General features: G+C 37.3%; 1 protein-coding gene across 1 annotated transcript; it reads left to right on the top strand.

Moving 5' to 3' along the window:
- Nucleotides 1-478: 478 nt before the first annotated feature.
- LOC145778220 (uncharacterized) lies at nt 479-9,991 on the top strand. Its single transcript, XM_082589677.1, has 7 exons — nt 479-1,952; nt 4,527-4,663; nt 4,850-4,960; nt 5,468-5,550; nt 5,748-6,105; nt 6,423-6,556; nt 8,356-9,991. Exons 1-7 carry the CDS (start codon nt 502-504, stop codon nt 8,494-8,496), a joined length of 2,415 nt encoding a protein of 804 aa, XP_082445803.1. The 5' UTR covers nt 479-501; the 3' UTR covers nt 8,497-9,991.
- The last annotated feature ends 5,860 nt before the right edge of the window (nt 9,992-15,851 follow it).

Below are 15,851 nucleotides of genomic sequence, written 5' to 3'. Positions count from 1 at the left end.
TTCTTTGTGTCGTCGTAACTTGGTTATTCACGAAAATTTGCATTATTACGCACCTTCATCGGAAATTGCAAGACAAACCTTGCTGTTGCGAAAAATTGTTCACGAACAATTCACCTATCACCTGTTTACAAACAATTCACCTATACGAAGAATTGATGTACACGAAGAATTGCTTTACGAAGAATTGATTTTACGAACAATTGTTTACGAACAATTGCTTTACGAACAACTGTTTACGAACAATTCACCCCTAACCCCTCTTTTATAGCGGCTCCAAAGCCCTGGCGCTTGAGCAACGTATTTCTGGCCTGCTCTCCATTTAGCGGCACCAAATGAATGGTAATTCCTCAGCAACAACACTTCAACAATTGGAAAACATCACTCTGCCAATCTTTGTAACTGGTCCTATGCCATTGTGTCAAGAGCCTTTATATTATGTGATAACCTATCAAGGATAAATTTGCAGGATAAATTTAAATCAATATAGCCTACCTTTTTATCATGGAAAATGTAAAGATAAATTTTTCAAGCTCAGACTTTGTTTTGGGCAAACAAGGTGAAGAAGATGTAGAGAAAGAAAATGTAAATGTTGTTATTGTACCTGAGAGCATATTACAAGCTATTAAGAACTCATCTAATCTTGACATCAGTAACACAACAAATTCTTGTTCTGGTGGACACCAAAGCGATCAACAAAAAGTTAGTACAGAAATTACTGAAAACTATTCAAATGTAACCAGTAGTGCAAATCCTGTGATGTGGATTGCTCTACCCATTAACAATGAAACTGTTCCTCAAACTATTACATCAGATAATGCAAATGTGATTTCCGATCAACCAGAAGTACACAATTCTTCTGGAGTAATATCAAGTGTTGAAACTGATAGTTGTAAAGAAACTCAAGAAAGTCCAACTGCCAAACCTGGCTCTTTAACGCAAATTCTTTTGACCCCAAATTCAAATGTGCCGGTAATGCAATCATCTATATCAGAAGATTCATCTGGAACTGACGTTTTCACTGAAAGTTCTCCAAAGCTGTATATGCAAAGCACCTCAGGTGGTGTGTATCTGACAATGTGTGTACAAAGTGTAGAAAATGACGGTGAAAAAAGTGTTTATACATTGGCACCAGCTCCAGCTGTGGATAATAACATGCAGCAGTTACAATCACCTTCTACGACCTCAGTGTTGTCGTATGATTTACCGTCATCTAGTTGTATTATAAACACTACAATAGCAAAATCTGGAATTAATATACCTTCATCTCCTCCCATTATTTCTCATCAACAAACAGTAACTCAAGCTCCCACAGCAAACAAAGGAACATATGCTTGCGGATCTAAACCCCTTCATCCATGTGATGTTGATGGTTGCAATGAAGTTTTCAAGTCAGCTTTGCAATGTCGTAAACATAAAACTGTCATGCATGAAAAAGAAAAGCCATATAAATGCAAGTATGCAAACTGCATGTGGTCTTTCAAAACACCTTACAAGCTTAAAAGGCACCTGGAATCTCATTATCAGAGAAAACCGTATGTATGTCCTTTTCCAGGTTGTGGTGTGACATTTTCAAATGACTACAATCAAAGAGCACACCTCAAGCTGCATACAGCTTTGCGTGCATGCGAAATCTGTGGTGAAATTACTGCAAACAAGCGCAAATTGTCCTCACACATGCGAACTGTGCATAATAATGGGCCAGAGTTTTCATGTAACGTTTGTGATAAAAATTGCCACACAAAAGCAGCTTTGGTTGTTCATAAACGGACTCACAATCCTCAGATGATGTATGATTGTCCGTTGTGTGAAAAAAAGTTTGTCAGACGGTCTTATCTCAAGCTGCATATATTCACACACACTGGAGAAAGACCATATCAATGTGATCAGTGTGAATGGGGTTTTGCTTCAATATCAAGACTAAATAGACATATGAAGACACATAAGGAGAAAAAGTATGTGATTCAAAAAATAACTACAGTACCGTATATGATTTTTACTATAGCCCATCTAAATTTTATATAAACATCTATGTAGTCTATTTATCTTGTACATGTACTGTATTTGGTATATTGACATAATAGAAACTATGAACCTTTCTATGTATAAACATTAGGGTGCATGAAGCCCCCCTCATGAAAAAATTTTCTCATGGCAGTATATTAAAGTTGTACTACCCTTAGAAAAAATCAATTGTGTAAAATATTACCAAATTTGGATGAACTCTACCGGGTCCACACCGAGCTTGAAAAAACGAGAAGTAGGGTCATTTCACATGAAAACAGGCAATATAAAGATATCTCAAATATGATACCTCTCAGATTTGGTGAAAAGTTGTCATACTATGCCTTAGACTACCAAACGAAAGAATCCCAAGTTTTAGATCAATTTCTCAAAGGGTTTGTCCATGGCGGTCATTTAAATTTCGAGAACCACCCTCGCTTTTGACTTGGGGGTGCGTATAGCAAATTTTGCTATTTTCAGGGCGGCCCCGTAACTTCTATTGCAAACGTAATGGAAAACTAACATTGGAAAACTAATAAATCTATGTTAGCTCATTATAAACTATAGGCTGCTATACAGTTCAACAATAAAAAACAACATTTCTGGATGCATGGGTAGGCCTATTAGGTGGGTCACTAAAATCCTAATATTTTGCCCCGTAAAGGTGTTTTTTTTCAATATTTGAATGCTTCTGACATCCAAACCAATCAGAATTTTTGTTTAAAACGTGATTATTTGTAATACTTGGAAACTTTGTTACCCAAGCGTCAACCACTGTGAATGGTTTAATCCGCCCGGAAAGCTCAGTTGGTTAGCGCGTAACTTCGTGAACGAAGAAGCTTCATGATCAAGCGGTGCTGGTTCGACTTTCGAGGTGTGCGCTTGAGCAACGCATTTCAGGACTGCTCTCCATTCAGCGGCACCTAGTGGATGGAATTATTTCTCGGCAACAACACTTTAATAATCGGAAACTTCACTTTGTCAATCTCGGTAACCGGCTCTGCGTCAAAAGCCTCTACAAGTATGCGAAACTACCAGGAAACTACCAGGAATAACCTATCAGGGCTTTGTCAGTTCGAGGATAAAGATTCAAAACCAACCACCAACCTAGCCTTGGGCTACTTTGTTTTTATACCTCACAAGAAAGCCCATCATTTGAATTGCTTACATTAGCAGAATATGCAATAAAGTTTGTTTTCCAGCTGGTTTCAAATCAAGCAGGATTAGGTCTATTGATGGATCAACGAACTTTTTAATATTGTTGAACGAGCGATGTGGTTTTCAAGAAATAATGTTCGGGAGGTTTCTATTAGGCTAAGGATCTTCAAAGAAATGCATGTCTTGCTCATCATGTAGATGAGTTCCTTGTAATGTTGGGTGACAAGGATGAAAGTGTCCATGGTCGTTTAGCAGAGCAGTGAATAAAACACTTTAGTCTTGTGTTACTCTACAACAGGCAGTTGGACGACCATATGACTATAAAATGCCCACATGGTTATTTAGAGCTCTAAAAAGGGCCATTTCTGCCTGGTAGGGTTTTCAGATCCTCAAAAGATCTCTGGTAATGGCACCACAACCCTCAAACTTGATTTGACAGAAAAAAAGTTTCCAAGTATTACAAATAATCATGTTTTTAACAAATATTCTGATTGGTTTGGATGTCAGAAGCATTCAAAAATTGAAAAAAACACCTTTACGGGGCAAAATATTAGGATTTTAGTGACCCACCTAATAGGCCTACCCATGCATCCAGAAATGTTGTTTTTTATTGTTGAACTGTATAGATGTAAGTAAGCCTGTAGTTTATAATGAGCTAGCATAGCATTATTAGTTTTCCAATGTTAGTTTTCCATTACGTTTGCAATAGAAGTTATGGGGCCCTGAAAATAGCAAAATTTGGTATACACTACCCCCAAGTCAAAAACGAGGGTGGTTCTCGAAATTTAAATGACCGCCATGGACAAACCCTTTGAGATATTGATCTAAAACTTGGGATTCTTTCGTTTGGTAGTCTAAGGCATAGTATGACAACTTTTCACCAAATCTGAGAGATCGTATTTGAGATATCTTCATATTGCCTGTTTTCATGTGAAATGACCCTATTTCTCGTTTTTTCAAGTTCGATGTGGACCCAGTAGAGTTCATCCAAATTTGGTAATATTTTACACAATTGATTTTTTCTAAGGGTAGTACAACTTTAATATACTGCCATGAGAAAATTTTTTCATGAGGGGCGCTTCATGCACCCTAATAAACATTTCAAAAATACATTTCCAGCCTAATGTAATAACTTCTCCTTTAGCTATTGTTCATGTTTAACTGTTCAAAACTTTATATTTAATGTTTTATTTATGTCCATTTGTCCATGGTGTTATTCCAATGGATTAATTATCATCTTATTGTGATTGCAGTTGTAACTTGCAAGATGGAAGTTGGTTACTTGTTTCAATAGTTGACAAACTGAAATCGTGGTTACAAAAGGTTCAATTTAAGTATTAACATTTTGAAACATTTTATTTTTTAAGGTTTAAGTGCTCACATAAAGGATGTGACAAAGAGTTCCACAGGCTACATCACTTGTTTCAGCATTTGAAAGTGAAGCATCCGGGGGAAGAAGATGTCAATGATGCGGATTTACAAGCTTACCTTAATGAAGCCATTGGTGAAAATTAATGTTTTTTGTTATTGGATGCCACATTATTTTCCTTTCAAATGATCAAAAATGAGCTGGCCCATTGATTTCTAAAATCAGCTTGGTTACTTATAAAACCATCATTTTGAGCATGAAATTATCCACTTCCAATAATATATCTAAAAATTAATTTTGCTAAGAGCAAATGTGTTTTAGGTGGAGATCAACCATATTTTACATGCGATGCATGTAGCTTGGATTTTTTGTCATCACATGGATTAGAAAGACACAAGCTCACCTGCAAACAAAACATTGCCAATAATGCAGGTTTGACTCTTTGATGACTACTATTGTCTATCATTATGCTGCTTTTCTTTCCAAATTTCCCACCAATTGGATTACAACACTTTTTTCACTTATCTGTACTTAGTCAGTGACGTCTGCGCTAGTCATGTCACTCGTCTTCAACCACAGCTAGTATATACCGTAGTCTAAAATGCCTTTGGAGCATTATGGAGTAAAGATTATGTTATGCTAGCTTTTTAGGTGGTTGAAGACGAGACTAAGTATTCGGGGATTTAAGGAAGCTTATCCTCAATTCCTCATCGCCTTCGTCGTCGTGTGAGCCTCTGGGGCCCAGGAGCCTTTTACCACCCCAGATTCATGATGTTCCCATCCTCACTGCTTTAATCATGCCACATCGTGTCTCACCACGACATAGCCACAATGTCACATGGTATCAAGAGGTATCTCGAGCATTCAAAAAGGTGTTTTTGAAATACAGAAAACCTGTCGTAGAACAAGGTTTGGAAATTAATATGTTGTCATATGCAGCTTCTAAGAATCATGTTGGGAATCAAAAGACTTCAACAACAAGTCAAGTTTGTGAAAATGCAACTGTTGAAACTACCTATCAGGTGCCGTTATTAAAAAGGGTAGCTAGCTTTTTAAATCGAAAGAATTATTGTGATTTCATTTTAAACCGGAAGACATTAGCAGCTTTTCTTTAGCAATGCGATTTACTATTTTCAGTGCGTTGTATAAAAAACACTAATTTTTAAAGCTGTCGTGTACAACAGTTTTTATTATGTTTTTTTTTTTTGACCACTTGCAGAAAAATGTCAATGAAAACAATCATGTGAAAGACATGGCTTTGAAAAACATTTTAACTGATGAAGAAACCAACGGTACCAAACTGGATTGTTCCAGTTCTGCGACAACATCAGTGGTTCAGATAACCAATTCTAACAATGTTATCATGCTCAACGATACCTGGACAACCACTTATCCCGCCGAGAGTTTACCCGAAACGGTGTCCGATACCCATTATCTCACCTGCCAACCCCATGAATCCGGGTCACAAATCGCTCTTGTACCTTTCATGGAGGACATTGGCGTTCTCAATGATGCTACAACTGAACAGTTTCTGCAGTTGAATGACGACATTCCTGCCTGTGGAGATACAGTTTCAAGTACGGTACAACAATAGGGTGTGCTTTGTAAAGTGTAATGCTGTGTTTGATAATATTTTTAAAATGTGAAAACATCGGGTCCGTTGGGTAGTTTACTTTGCAGCAGAAATAATATGGTTTTGTTACCGCATCACTTTGTAATTGACGTTGCATTGTGATAATTTCATTGTTATTGCAGTGATTTATCAAGATAAGATTGCAATTACTTCAGCTGACATTTTATAACAGTAAACACGGGTATGAAAAATAAAAGCTTGACAAGTCGCGAAGCCTTCTCTAGTAATGCACACCAGTTTAATCGGATCTATATCTTTTAGTTGATGCAACCGGATCGGAGCAGGTCGATGGTTCCGATGTCCTTCAGAGATACGTTGTCGGTCCCAACAAACTGAGCAAAAAATTGCAGGTCAACAAAGATCTGGAGTTGAGGCAAAGTTCTTATTCTCAGAAAGTAAGTTATGATTTGACCAGATGCTTTTCAACAGGTAGAGAGGTTTTCAAAATCGGTTTACAAACGCTGTGATAGGTGGGTCTTCTCACCAGCACTGTTGATTAATTTGGTGCGATGCCTTTCATTACCCATCAATGACTTAAAACTTCAAACCAGGCCAATTAGTGAAAATTGATGTCATTTTCGGAATCATGCCCACTTTTTCTATTTTTCTCTGATAAATTTTTGTGGTTTTGATGCAAGCTGAGAATTTTTGAAGTGTACTCATCGATTGCATTCAGTGTTATCTGTGACCTCAACAATAGTCAAAATAAAGGATATCCATTCATTGCGTACAGATAAGCGTTTATCGGCAGTGTAGCGGGGTGATGAGAACGTCTACGCGACTTTCGAAATGATGTGGGTTCGATACCGCTCCAGACAGGGATATCTAAAGAAGGGGATACGAAGGCTTTTAATACGTCTGACAATAGAAGGGCTTCTGTTTATCGTAAATAATCTCTGTTTACGGTAAAATGACAATTGGCACCGGTAGTAGTTTAAGAACTCTTGTTATGATAATCTGCATTGCGCTATTAGCATCAGCCCTGGATACTCACTACATGCTCATGGTTACTTGTTAATTCAACTACCCATATACTTGCTTTACATCTAGCCTACAAAAACGGCTTTGTTAAGAAAAACGGCTTTTTGGTAACTTTTCAACTGTCTTTCCAAACAAGCATTCTTTAAATATGCTCTGTGTAACATTTTCTAACTGTCTTTTGCAGGTGACTGTACCAGTTGCACTACAAAACTTTCTGCAATTGTGAAAAGAACCGCATGTTTAACTAGCTATAAACTACCGCCCTGGTAGTGTCATAAGATTAAGGCAATCGCTGTCCAGAGCACGCGGCTGTGTCTCGGAAAAGACACTTAATCGCATGCCAAAATAATAGGAGCAGCTAACTCGAAGACTAATATGTCCCTTCGCTGCTTCCTGTTATATCGCATCTGTAATCGCAGTTTGCCGTATGTTGTCGCAATGGGCGCAAAATAAAACATGATTATTCTTATTAAAACATGATTCTAATTATTAGAAACTATGCTTTAATTGAGCTTTAATAGAGAGTTGTATCACAAATATACAGAGCCAAATAGCATAACCGAGTTTAGCAGGTTTATTTTAGACATAAAAAACTACCTTGACAAGTGTTTACTGGACGTTGAACGTTTCGATGTTTCAATACATAATATTGTTGTCTAGCCACTATTGATATTTTTAATGAGGAATGAGGATACTACAATGTGCCGAAAGGTGTGTGTTCAAAATATATATTATGAAGCTGGTAATTTTACTTCGTTTTGTATGTTTGAGCTGCAATTCTTCATCTACATATTGAAATACCAACTATACTTATTTTAGTAAAAAAGTATTTTTTAAATTGAAATGTGTTAAGATAAGCAGTATGTGCCCTACTATAACTATTGTGCGAAGTACACTGCAACATATTATGTAGAAAGGAGGTTTCTTCCGGGAAGTCAATACCAGGCTGAGTACTCGCTAGAACGGCCAGCATTTGTGATTCGCTAACAATGACCGCGTAGCTTCCACGCTAGCCATTTAGAGTTTAGACCATCCAATCAACTATACGTTTCTCGGCAGCCGATTGTAGCAAGATAGGTTATAACATGAATAAGTGGTGCGATACTGATGAACCCAACCTGATGGGCGAAACACGATGCTATCGCTGTCATTTCTTGCTACAATCGGCTGCCGAGAAACTTACAACTCATTGTAATCCTTTTTTCTGATTTAGAAACCTGATCATGAGGAAGAAATTGAGACCACGACTTTATTTGATGCCGACGTTCCGCTTGTCGCCATCGACGATGGAAGAAATCCCCGTTCAAGCACACACTTTTCCGGGACCACCATCAATATCAATGACATTCATTGACAATCTGTTTCTTGCTATCGAGTTTATTTTGAAGAAATGCTTTATTTAAGCTGTTACCGATTTTTACTTGATTGTTCCTTCGATTATGAACTGCACGCTATCAGTCCTTTTATTTAACTGTTCAATTTGTGCTATCCACTATACGTGGTTCCAAACGCTTTTTCCCATAGTCTATCCAAGCAGCAAATTGAGTGCGATAGCCGTTGTTGACTGTGAAACTTTATCACACGTTTCTTGCTTGTGTGTTTGCGCGTTTCTTTAAGTACTTACGCTTACTCACTGTTAACGAAGTGTTTCCATGACCACACGTTCAACGCGTGGCTTTTTGAGGGTATGTTGATCAATGGTCATGGAATTTTGTTTTGTGTCTACGTTGATGTCATACCTGCTTCAAAAGCACTAATTGTTCTGGTTTCTGTATACCGGGCGATTACAAAATGTTGAAATTTTGTGGTAATTTTGTTTGGGCAAAATCTTAATTGTAGGCCATTAACATTGCCTTCACTTAAATTTTATTATCATTCCTTACAAGCGGAATCAAATATATGTTTGGTGCCGCAGTGCTCACTGCCATAACATCTCTTGCAGTTAGGTGTTAAAAAACAATTTAGCATTGTTATTCCAATGCAAATTTAATCCCCCGCCAAACCTTTCGTCTACTAAAAGGACGATCATCAGGCAACAAGTACTGTAGGCTATTGTAAAGCGCTTACAAGGCGTACACTGTACAGCCTACCATTCGATATCGGATGTGCATGTCACAGCCATTCTGGCTGTCCATTTTTGCAGTGGTTCATACTTTTAAAATATTTCCGAAAATTTTTCTTTTCTGTATGCTTGGCAAACCTAGACTACAACCAAACAAACTCTCGAATTACCCCCAGAAATCTTGATTTTACCGGTTTTTTTTTCGTCCACTGACAGAGAAAAAGAAACAGTTTTGGGGGCTGGTTCTGTTTGAATTCAATCTTGGTTGTTGGATTCTATCAACAATAAGCTTAGCGTCAGAATTCAAGCCCTCTTTAGTCAAGTCTCGTTTCGTGTTCAAGCCGTATGCTTTTCACTGTATTTTGAGCCGTTAAAATGTCAGTTGTATTTGTAGTCGTGCTGTTGCTTTTTAAATTGTGCAGGCTGCTTTAAGTTATAACCGTTGAATTGAAGAGCTTTCACTTGGCTTACAGGCTTTATGGTCCAAATTAAAGAATGATGCTTCCTACTCCACAGGTCATGACCCATATATAAACCTACCTAGGTTGTGATAGCAATGTTATTTTTAATGCGTTTTTCTGTTATAATTTAGTTTAAAAAGTGTTCACATTTAAATTTTTTGTATCGCAAGGAATTTACTGACTGACTTGAATTCTAACTCTGGATATATTATTTTAGAGAAATGTAATTATTGTCCAAAAATAATGACAGAACAAAGAACATAGCTAATCGTCTGTTTATACTGCATTTTTATGTGTTGTGACATTATTGTAGCCTACCAATAAAATTTTCCAATACTGATTTATTCTTTGATGACTTACCTTATCTTCACAAGTTATTCTTTGAAACATTTTTTTAATATCAAAGCAACTTTAAATTTACAAACATACCTGGATGTTAGGTTGGCGCTTTAAAAGAATTAACAAGGGTAATTAACAGCCCAAAAGAGAATGAACGAAAACCTTCACACTGCACAACCTAGAGCTACGGGCTGTTAACAAAATGAAATTCTAAGCATTATAAAAAATTAAGTTCTAAACGAATTTTGTGTCGACACGACGCGAAATCTTTCAAAATTATGTAACCTACTGGACTGCTGGACACTCAAGCCTAAAATTACTTTTTAAAAACAAACTAACGTAAAACTTTTCTAAAAAAAACTTCAATTTGAAATAAAACGAAGAGAAAAAATAACTGCAACGATTTGCTTATGCTATTTTTGCCTCTTTCAGTTTTACTACTCAGCAGTGGCTGGTCCAGCAGGAAGCCTTAGGGAGGCGATTTCAACAAAACACAATGTTTGTCGTATCCAGGCTTACACTCGGTGGTTGAAGATTTAGATTAAGTGGACGGAAGGCAAGGAAGCCAATCTTCGTGCCGACCTTCAGGCTTGCCTAAGTGTCTTGCCACAGACAAAGCCGCATGCTCTTGAGCAGGGGTGTGCAACCTTTATTACAGGAGGGCCAGATATAAATATCTGGTTGAAACCGCGGGCCGCATGTTTATTTAACATAGGCCTATGCTTTCTAATAGTTGCAGGCACAAAAAGTATTTTTTTTGTTATTCATGTTATTCTTATGGCATTATTGGGGGTTATTCTTATGGCATTTCTGAAGAAAACTGCTATTCAAATTTATTGTCACACCGTCTTTAAACGAGTTCAGTGAGAAAATTGCAGCTGGCTTCTTTTCAATTTACTTTAATGGAAGTGCTCGCAATTCGAAGTCCATTTTCCAAGTGTTCGTCAGGCAGAACCAATCAATGTTGAGATTTTGCGAAGGCCATTTTAGAAAAAAAATTGTTCGCACAAATACGTTGAGCCGTTTTTGAAGTCATGAACTTTTTCAGATGCGGAAAGTCATCTTGGTTGAGATGTTTTCGGTAAAAATCGCCAAGAGTCATTTCTAAATAGCCTACTTTGCTTTCAAACCCATTTTCTCTTAAAGATCAATCAGTTCAAGTTGGATAACAACTGGTGCTTTGTTAGTGTCGTCTGTGTTAAATGGCGAAGAGAATAATTATATCAAACAAATGTTCATCAGATTTGAAGTCCTTGAAACGAGACAAAAAATCATAGCCTATATAATAATTTTTCAAGTTGGTCTGCAAATTCAGTTTTCTTTTCAAGATGCATCCATTGTCTTTCAATGTTGGAAAGTGGAAAAGATTTCCTGTCTGTATGTAGGCTTTCTAAAGTCGTAATTTGTTCATAAAGCTTTTAATGTGACTATTCATTTTATTCGCATAACCTACTGATTTTTTCGCTGCAATCTTGTATTGAGATCAATCAGGTGCGCTTTTAAGTTTTAAAATTCACGACTTCTTTCCGCAGTTCGTAATATCGTCGCAACATGCAGCCCTTGCCTAATCAACGCACCTCGGAAAAGTAGCCTACAGTAGATCTTTAGCCTATGTGCCTTATTGAGATCATCCAGAAACTTTTGAAACTGACGATGGTTGAGCCCTCGTGCTGGAATGAAATTTACTGCCTTAATAACCCGTATCAAGACGTAGTTGAACTACAAGGATTTTGTGCACAGGTTTTGCTGGTGAATGATAAAATGAAAAATTGCTATGTCATCATCGATTTTTCTTTCCCCTCAAGGCAGACTTCAAGAGACTTTTAAATCCAATGCCAGTTCCGGACATGGATCGAGCACCTTCAGTTGCGATTCCGCATAAGCTGGACAAGTCCAGTTCGAACTTGTTAAAAGCATCAATTACTTCAGTAAAAATGTCAGCCCCAGTTGTCGTGTAGGGTTTTTACGTGTCTGAAGCCCCCGTGTCTGAATCCCGAACGAGCCCCCAGTGTAGGGTTTTTACGTGTCTGAAGCCCCTAGTGTAGGGATTTGTCTATCTTTGTCCCCAGTGTAAGGTTCGGCTTAACTAAAGTTGTCAGCGTAGGGTTTGGCTGTCCAATTTTCGTAATTTGTTAAATAAAAGAAAAATAAAAAGGATAATTTTAAAGAATATTGAGAGACTCTAAGTCTCTAATTAAAAAAGGATAATTTAGGCTTCTGGCTGTCTAGTCTAGGGGTATGACTTCCTACAAAAAAGCAAACGAATTAAAAAGAATTGGACATTTTTTATTAAATCAAAGTTAAAATTCGGGAAATTGAAAAATATCTAACTAATTTAATTTATTTCAACCGGTGTCAGAATAGCGACATTTTCCAGTTGTGCATTTTAGTTCTCTCGTTGTTCAGTCTGTTCGCTTTGCAAGTCTGTCTCTAAATGTTTTCATTTTTCAATTCCCCGCTTCTCTCATAATATGGTGCCTTTTTATCAATAATAGCCTATCGTGAGAATTATTAAGCGAACCCAGTTACAGTCGTGTCCTTCATTGACTGTATAGTGACAGAAGCTCTTCCGTTTCGTTCAAGTTTTTGTCCACTCATTCTACAAATATGGCCAACTGTGTTGTGTCCTTCTGGTCCGTACTTTCATCGATCGCAAAACTCCATGGAACAAAGTTCTTTACCTTATCCCTGAGAGTGTCACAAATATCACAAGCAAGATCATCGATACGCCTCGCTATCATCCACCGTGACAGACTTATTTTCTCGAACTCACTCTTCATTTTAGGGCACATTTCTTTTGCGACATCGATAAGACACTGCTTCACAAAATTACAGTCAGAATACGGTTTCATAGTTTGAGCTATTCCCTGCGCAATTATGTGCCTCTGATCTACTGACGTTCCAAATAATTACATATAATCGGATTAGCGCCTAGCGTTGGCCGGTGGGAGATTTCTAAAATGGTTAATAGAACCTTAGAAGGTGCGAAATGTACAATAATCCACTCTACAATGAATTGTTTGCACGTACTAGACTAAATTAAATTATAAACACGTTGCGCGGGCCTCACAATTTTTCTTCGCGGGCCGCATTTGGCCCGTGGGCCGCACGTTGCACACGCCTGCTCTTGAGCGGTGTCGAACCGGCGCCCTTTCGATTGCCACACAATTTTCGATTAAAACACAATGATGTGGGTCTACGTTAGTCCAACCTTGCAAATACTGTAAAGTTATTTTTCTGCGTTGTAAGGGGGAAATCGCCCCTCCCCTGAATCCGACACTGCCAACATGTAGGTAACAACCTTTTATGAGTAGCCACATTTAAGTTGGGTATTGAAATAGCCTACATTCCCGCCGGAAGGGGATGAATGCTTTTTACAGAATCACATCGCGACACAATACCACAAATACAACTATATTATTGCAATTGTTTGTCATATCTTTATCCTGCATTGCGGAAAGCAGACTTGAGCGCTATGCATCGGTGTACGCCTTCCGATGTACACCTGAGCCACGCTGCAGCCGACGGCAATGTCTGTTTCCGGTTGTCTACTCTACTTAGCTATGACTTAAATTTGGTACTACCCATTAGGCCTACTCGAAATCGATCACTGGGTAGAGGCAATTATCGTAAAGTTTCTTGCCCAGAGAAACAACAGTAAGTGCGGGTGGCTGGAGCCCAACGCGCTAACCACTCGGCCACTACTGCCGATTGGCTACATAACATAGCCTACCTATGCTATATGTGATATGATTTTGTTCTTTACCGTTGTTCCCGACAATTTTCACTAAATCAAACGTCATATAAAAACCGTTATGGTCTACTTAACCTAGCTGGCATCTTACGTCATGGAAATTGCTAGAAAATGTCCAAATATTGCACCATCGGTCGTAAGACCTGATGAAATATTGCATCAGCCGCTTTGAACACGGGTTTGAATTGCGTGACAATGTCTTTCATTATTGCGTCACAGTTACTGTGTACGTGCATTTGAGATATCGCAAATTATTCTAGTCATTCGTAAAATTGTTTGTTGGAAGTCAGTCGCAAGTTTAACTGTTTGCTTGGTGCTTGCTAGCTGGACAAATTTTCCGTCTTTTATCCAAGTAATCTGTTCTGTAGTGACAGTTTTAGAGGCGTACGGTGTTGCGTTCCATTTTCGATAGCCGCGGGCTAATTTTTACAGGAATACACTTTTGAATAGACGTTTCAAAAGAGTGTTTATTGTTCGGTCATTACATGTAGACGAACGGATTTGGGAATCTTATGTTACAACCGTGTCTAACTCCTTAAATTTGAACTATGCCTAGGCTATATTAGGTCATATTCACAGACATGAAGATTTGAAAAAATTAGCACTAGCCTACTGGGGATGATGCGGGGAAAAAGAAGCAGAGGTCGACAAAGACTAACTTATTTAAACAGCTTGAATCAATGGGTCACAAACACAAGTCAAAACGAACGATTTTATACGAATAGAAAATGACAGAGAAGTTCGGAAGACCATAATCACCAACGTCTGTAGCAGATCAGGCACATAATAATCATAGTACCCTTGGTTCCAATTTAACCCAAATTTTGGGGGTCTGCTGTAGCGACCCAGTATTAAGCTTATGTAAAATAAGTTTTCCTTTCTTTAACTAGCGAACTAGTTTAACTTATACAGTATGAATTTCCTTAAAATTCTGTAAATTTCCATGCAACCAAAGATCCCGAGACAAATACGAAAAAGGAAGTAGAGCATAAAAGGGTTCGCATTCTGCCTTTAGAGGAAAGACTAAATAGGCTACATAGAAAAAGAACGTTAAATAGATCTCGTATTTTGTGTGCTAAACTATTAATTAATTTCGTCATGCAGTAGGCCTAATTCTTTAATTCATTTCGTTATACCTACAAAATAATATAAAAACCTTCACAAAATAATATAAAAATTCTGTTAATTTAAAAAAATTAAATTTGAGCAACAGCTATGTGGAAAGAGTTGATTGGAGTTAGATTGCCCAAAGTAATTAGAATATTCAAATATTATCAGCAGGCTTTTTATCTTGATCATACTGTCTGGTTAGCTTGCTTTGTCGTTTTTGTGTAATAATTATGGACAAAGTTTTGTCTGCAATAAAATTGTAGGCCTAATCATAATTAGTCTGATATTTTGTGTGATGACTGTTAAAAATTTGAATTCTATGGACTTTGAGTCTGATTGCAAATAAATAATAATAATAATATTAAATAATTTGATGAGATTTGTTGACTATTAATATTTGTTTTTGGTGGCTGATTGTAAAATTTTTTTTTCTTCTAATGTTACTGTCTTTTCTCTACACATAAAAAAACGATCAAAGTTATCCAAACTGTGGGCTATCCTATATTAATCTTTCGTATCCATTCATTAACGCTTTTTCCAAACCACCATGGCGTACGCCAAAATCTTGCATTAACTATTTTGCAAAACGCTTGCGGCAATTCTGTTGTTTTGTGTTCTTGTTTACGATTTTTTTTTTGTTGCGAAAGTTGGTGAGTTTTTGTCATGTGCGCTTGCTATTGTCGAGTTTGATGTTTTACCCTCGATTTATTGTAATGCTTGCTTTGCAATCGTATGTAAACTCGTATTTTATTTTGTACATTTGTGGGGTGTGGTAGTATTGTACCACATGAGATTATTGAGCCTAGGTATAAGAATATAATGGTGCCAATATTTTGAAATGTTTAATTTTTAGTTTTAAAAGTGTTGTGTGCTTTTTTAAATATACCGTACTTGTCAACATTGATTCTAGTTTACAAATTGTGTGAAATTAAAGTATTTTAACATGCGCTAACCCAGTAATTCTCAGTAATGTTTAGTGGTCC

The sequence above is a fragment of the Aplidium turbinatum genome, chromosome 10 (genome assembly GCF_918807975.1).
Source record: "Aplidium turbinatum chromosome 10, kaAplTurb1.1, whole genome shotgun sequence".
Lineage (NCBI taxonomy): Eukaryota > Metazoa > Chordata > Ascidiacea > Aplousobranchia > Polyclinidae > Aplidium > Aplidium turbinatum.
This window is presented reverse-complemented; position numbering and strand designations above follow the sequence as displayed.

Excerpts from the sequence above, each read along its gene's own strand:
- LOC145778220 (XM_082589677.1), top strand. The coding sequence starts at position 502 with ATGGAAAATGTAAAGATAAATTTTTCAAGCTCAGACTTTGTTTTGGGC. Across the intron at positions 5,551-5,747 it reads CTGTTGAAACTACCTATCAG|AAAAATGTCAATGAAAACAA; the intron begins GTGCCGTTATTA and ends GACCACTTGCAG. Across the intron at positions 6,106-6,422 it reads CTGTGGAGATACAGTTTCAA|TTGATGCAACCGGATCGGAG; the intron begins GTACGGTACAAC and ends TATATCTTTTAG.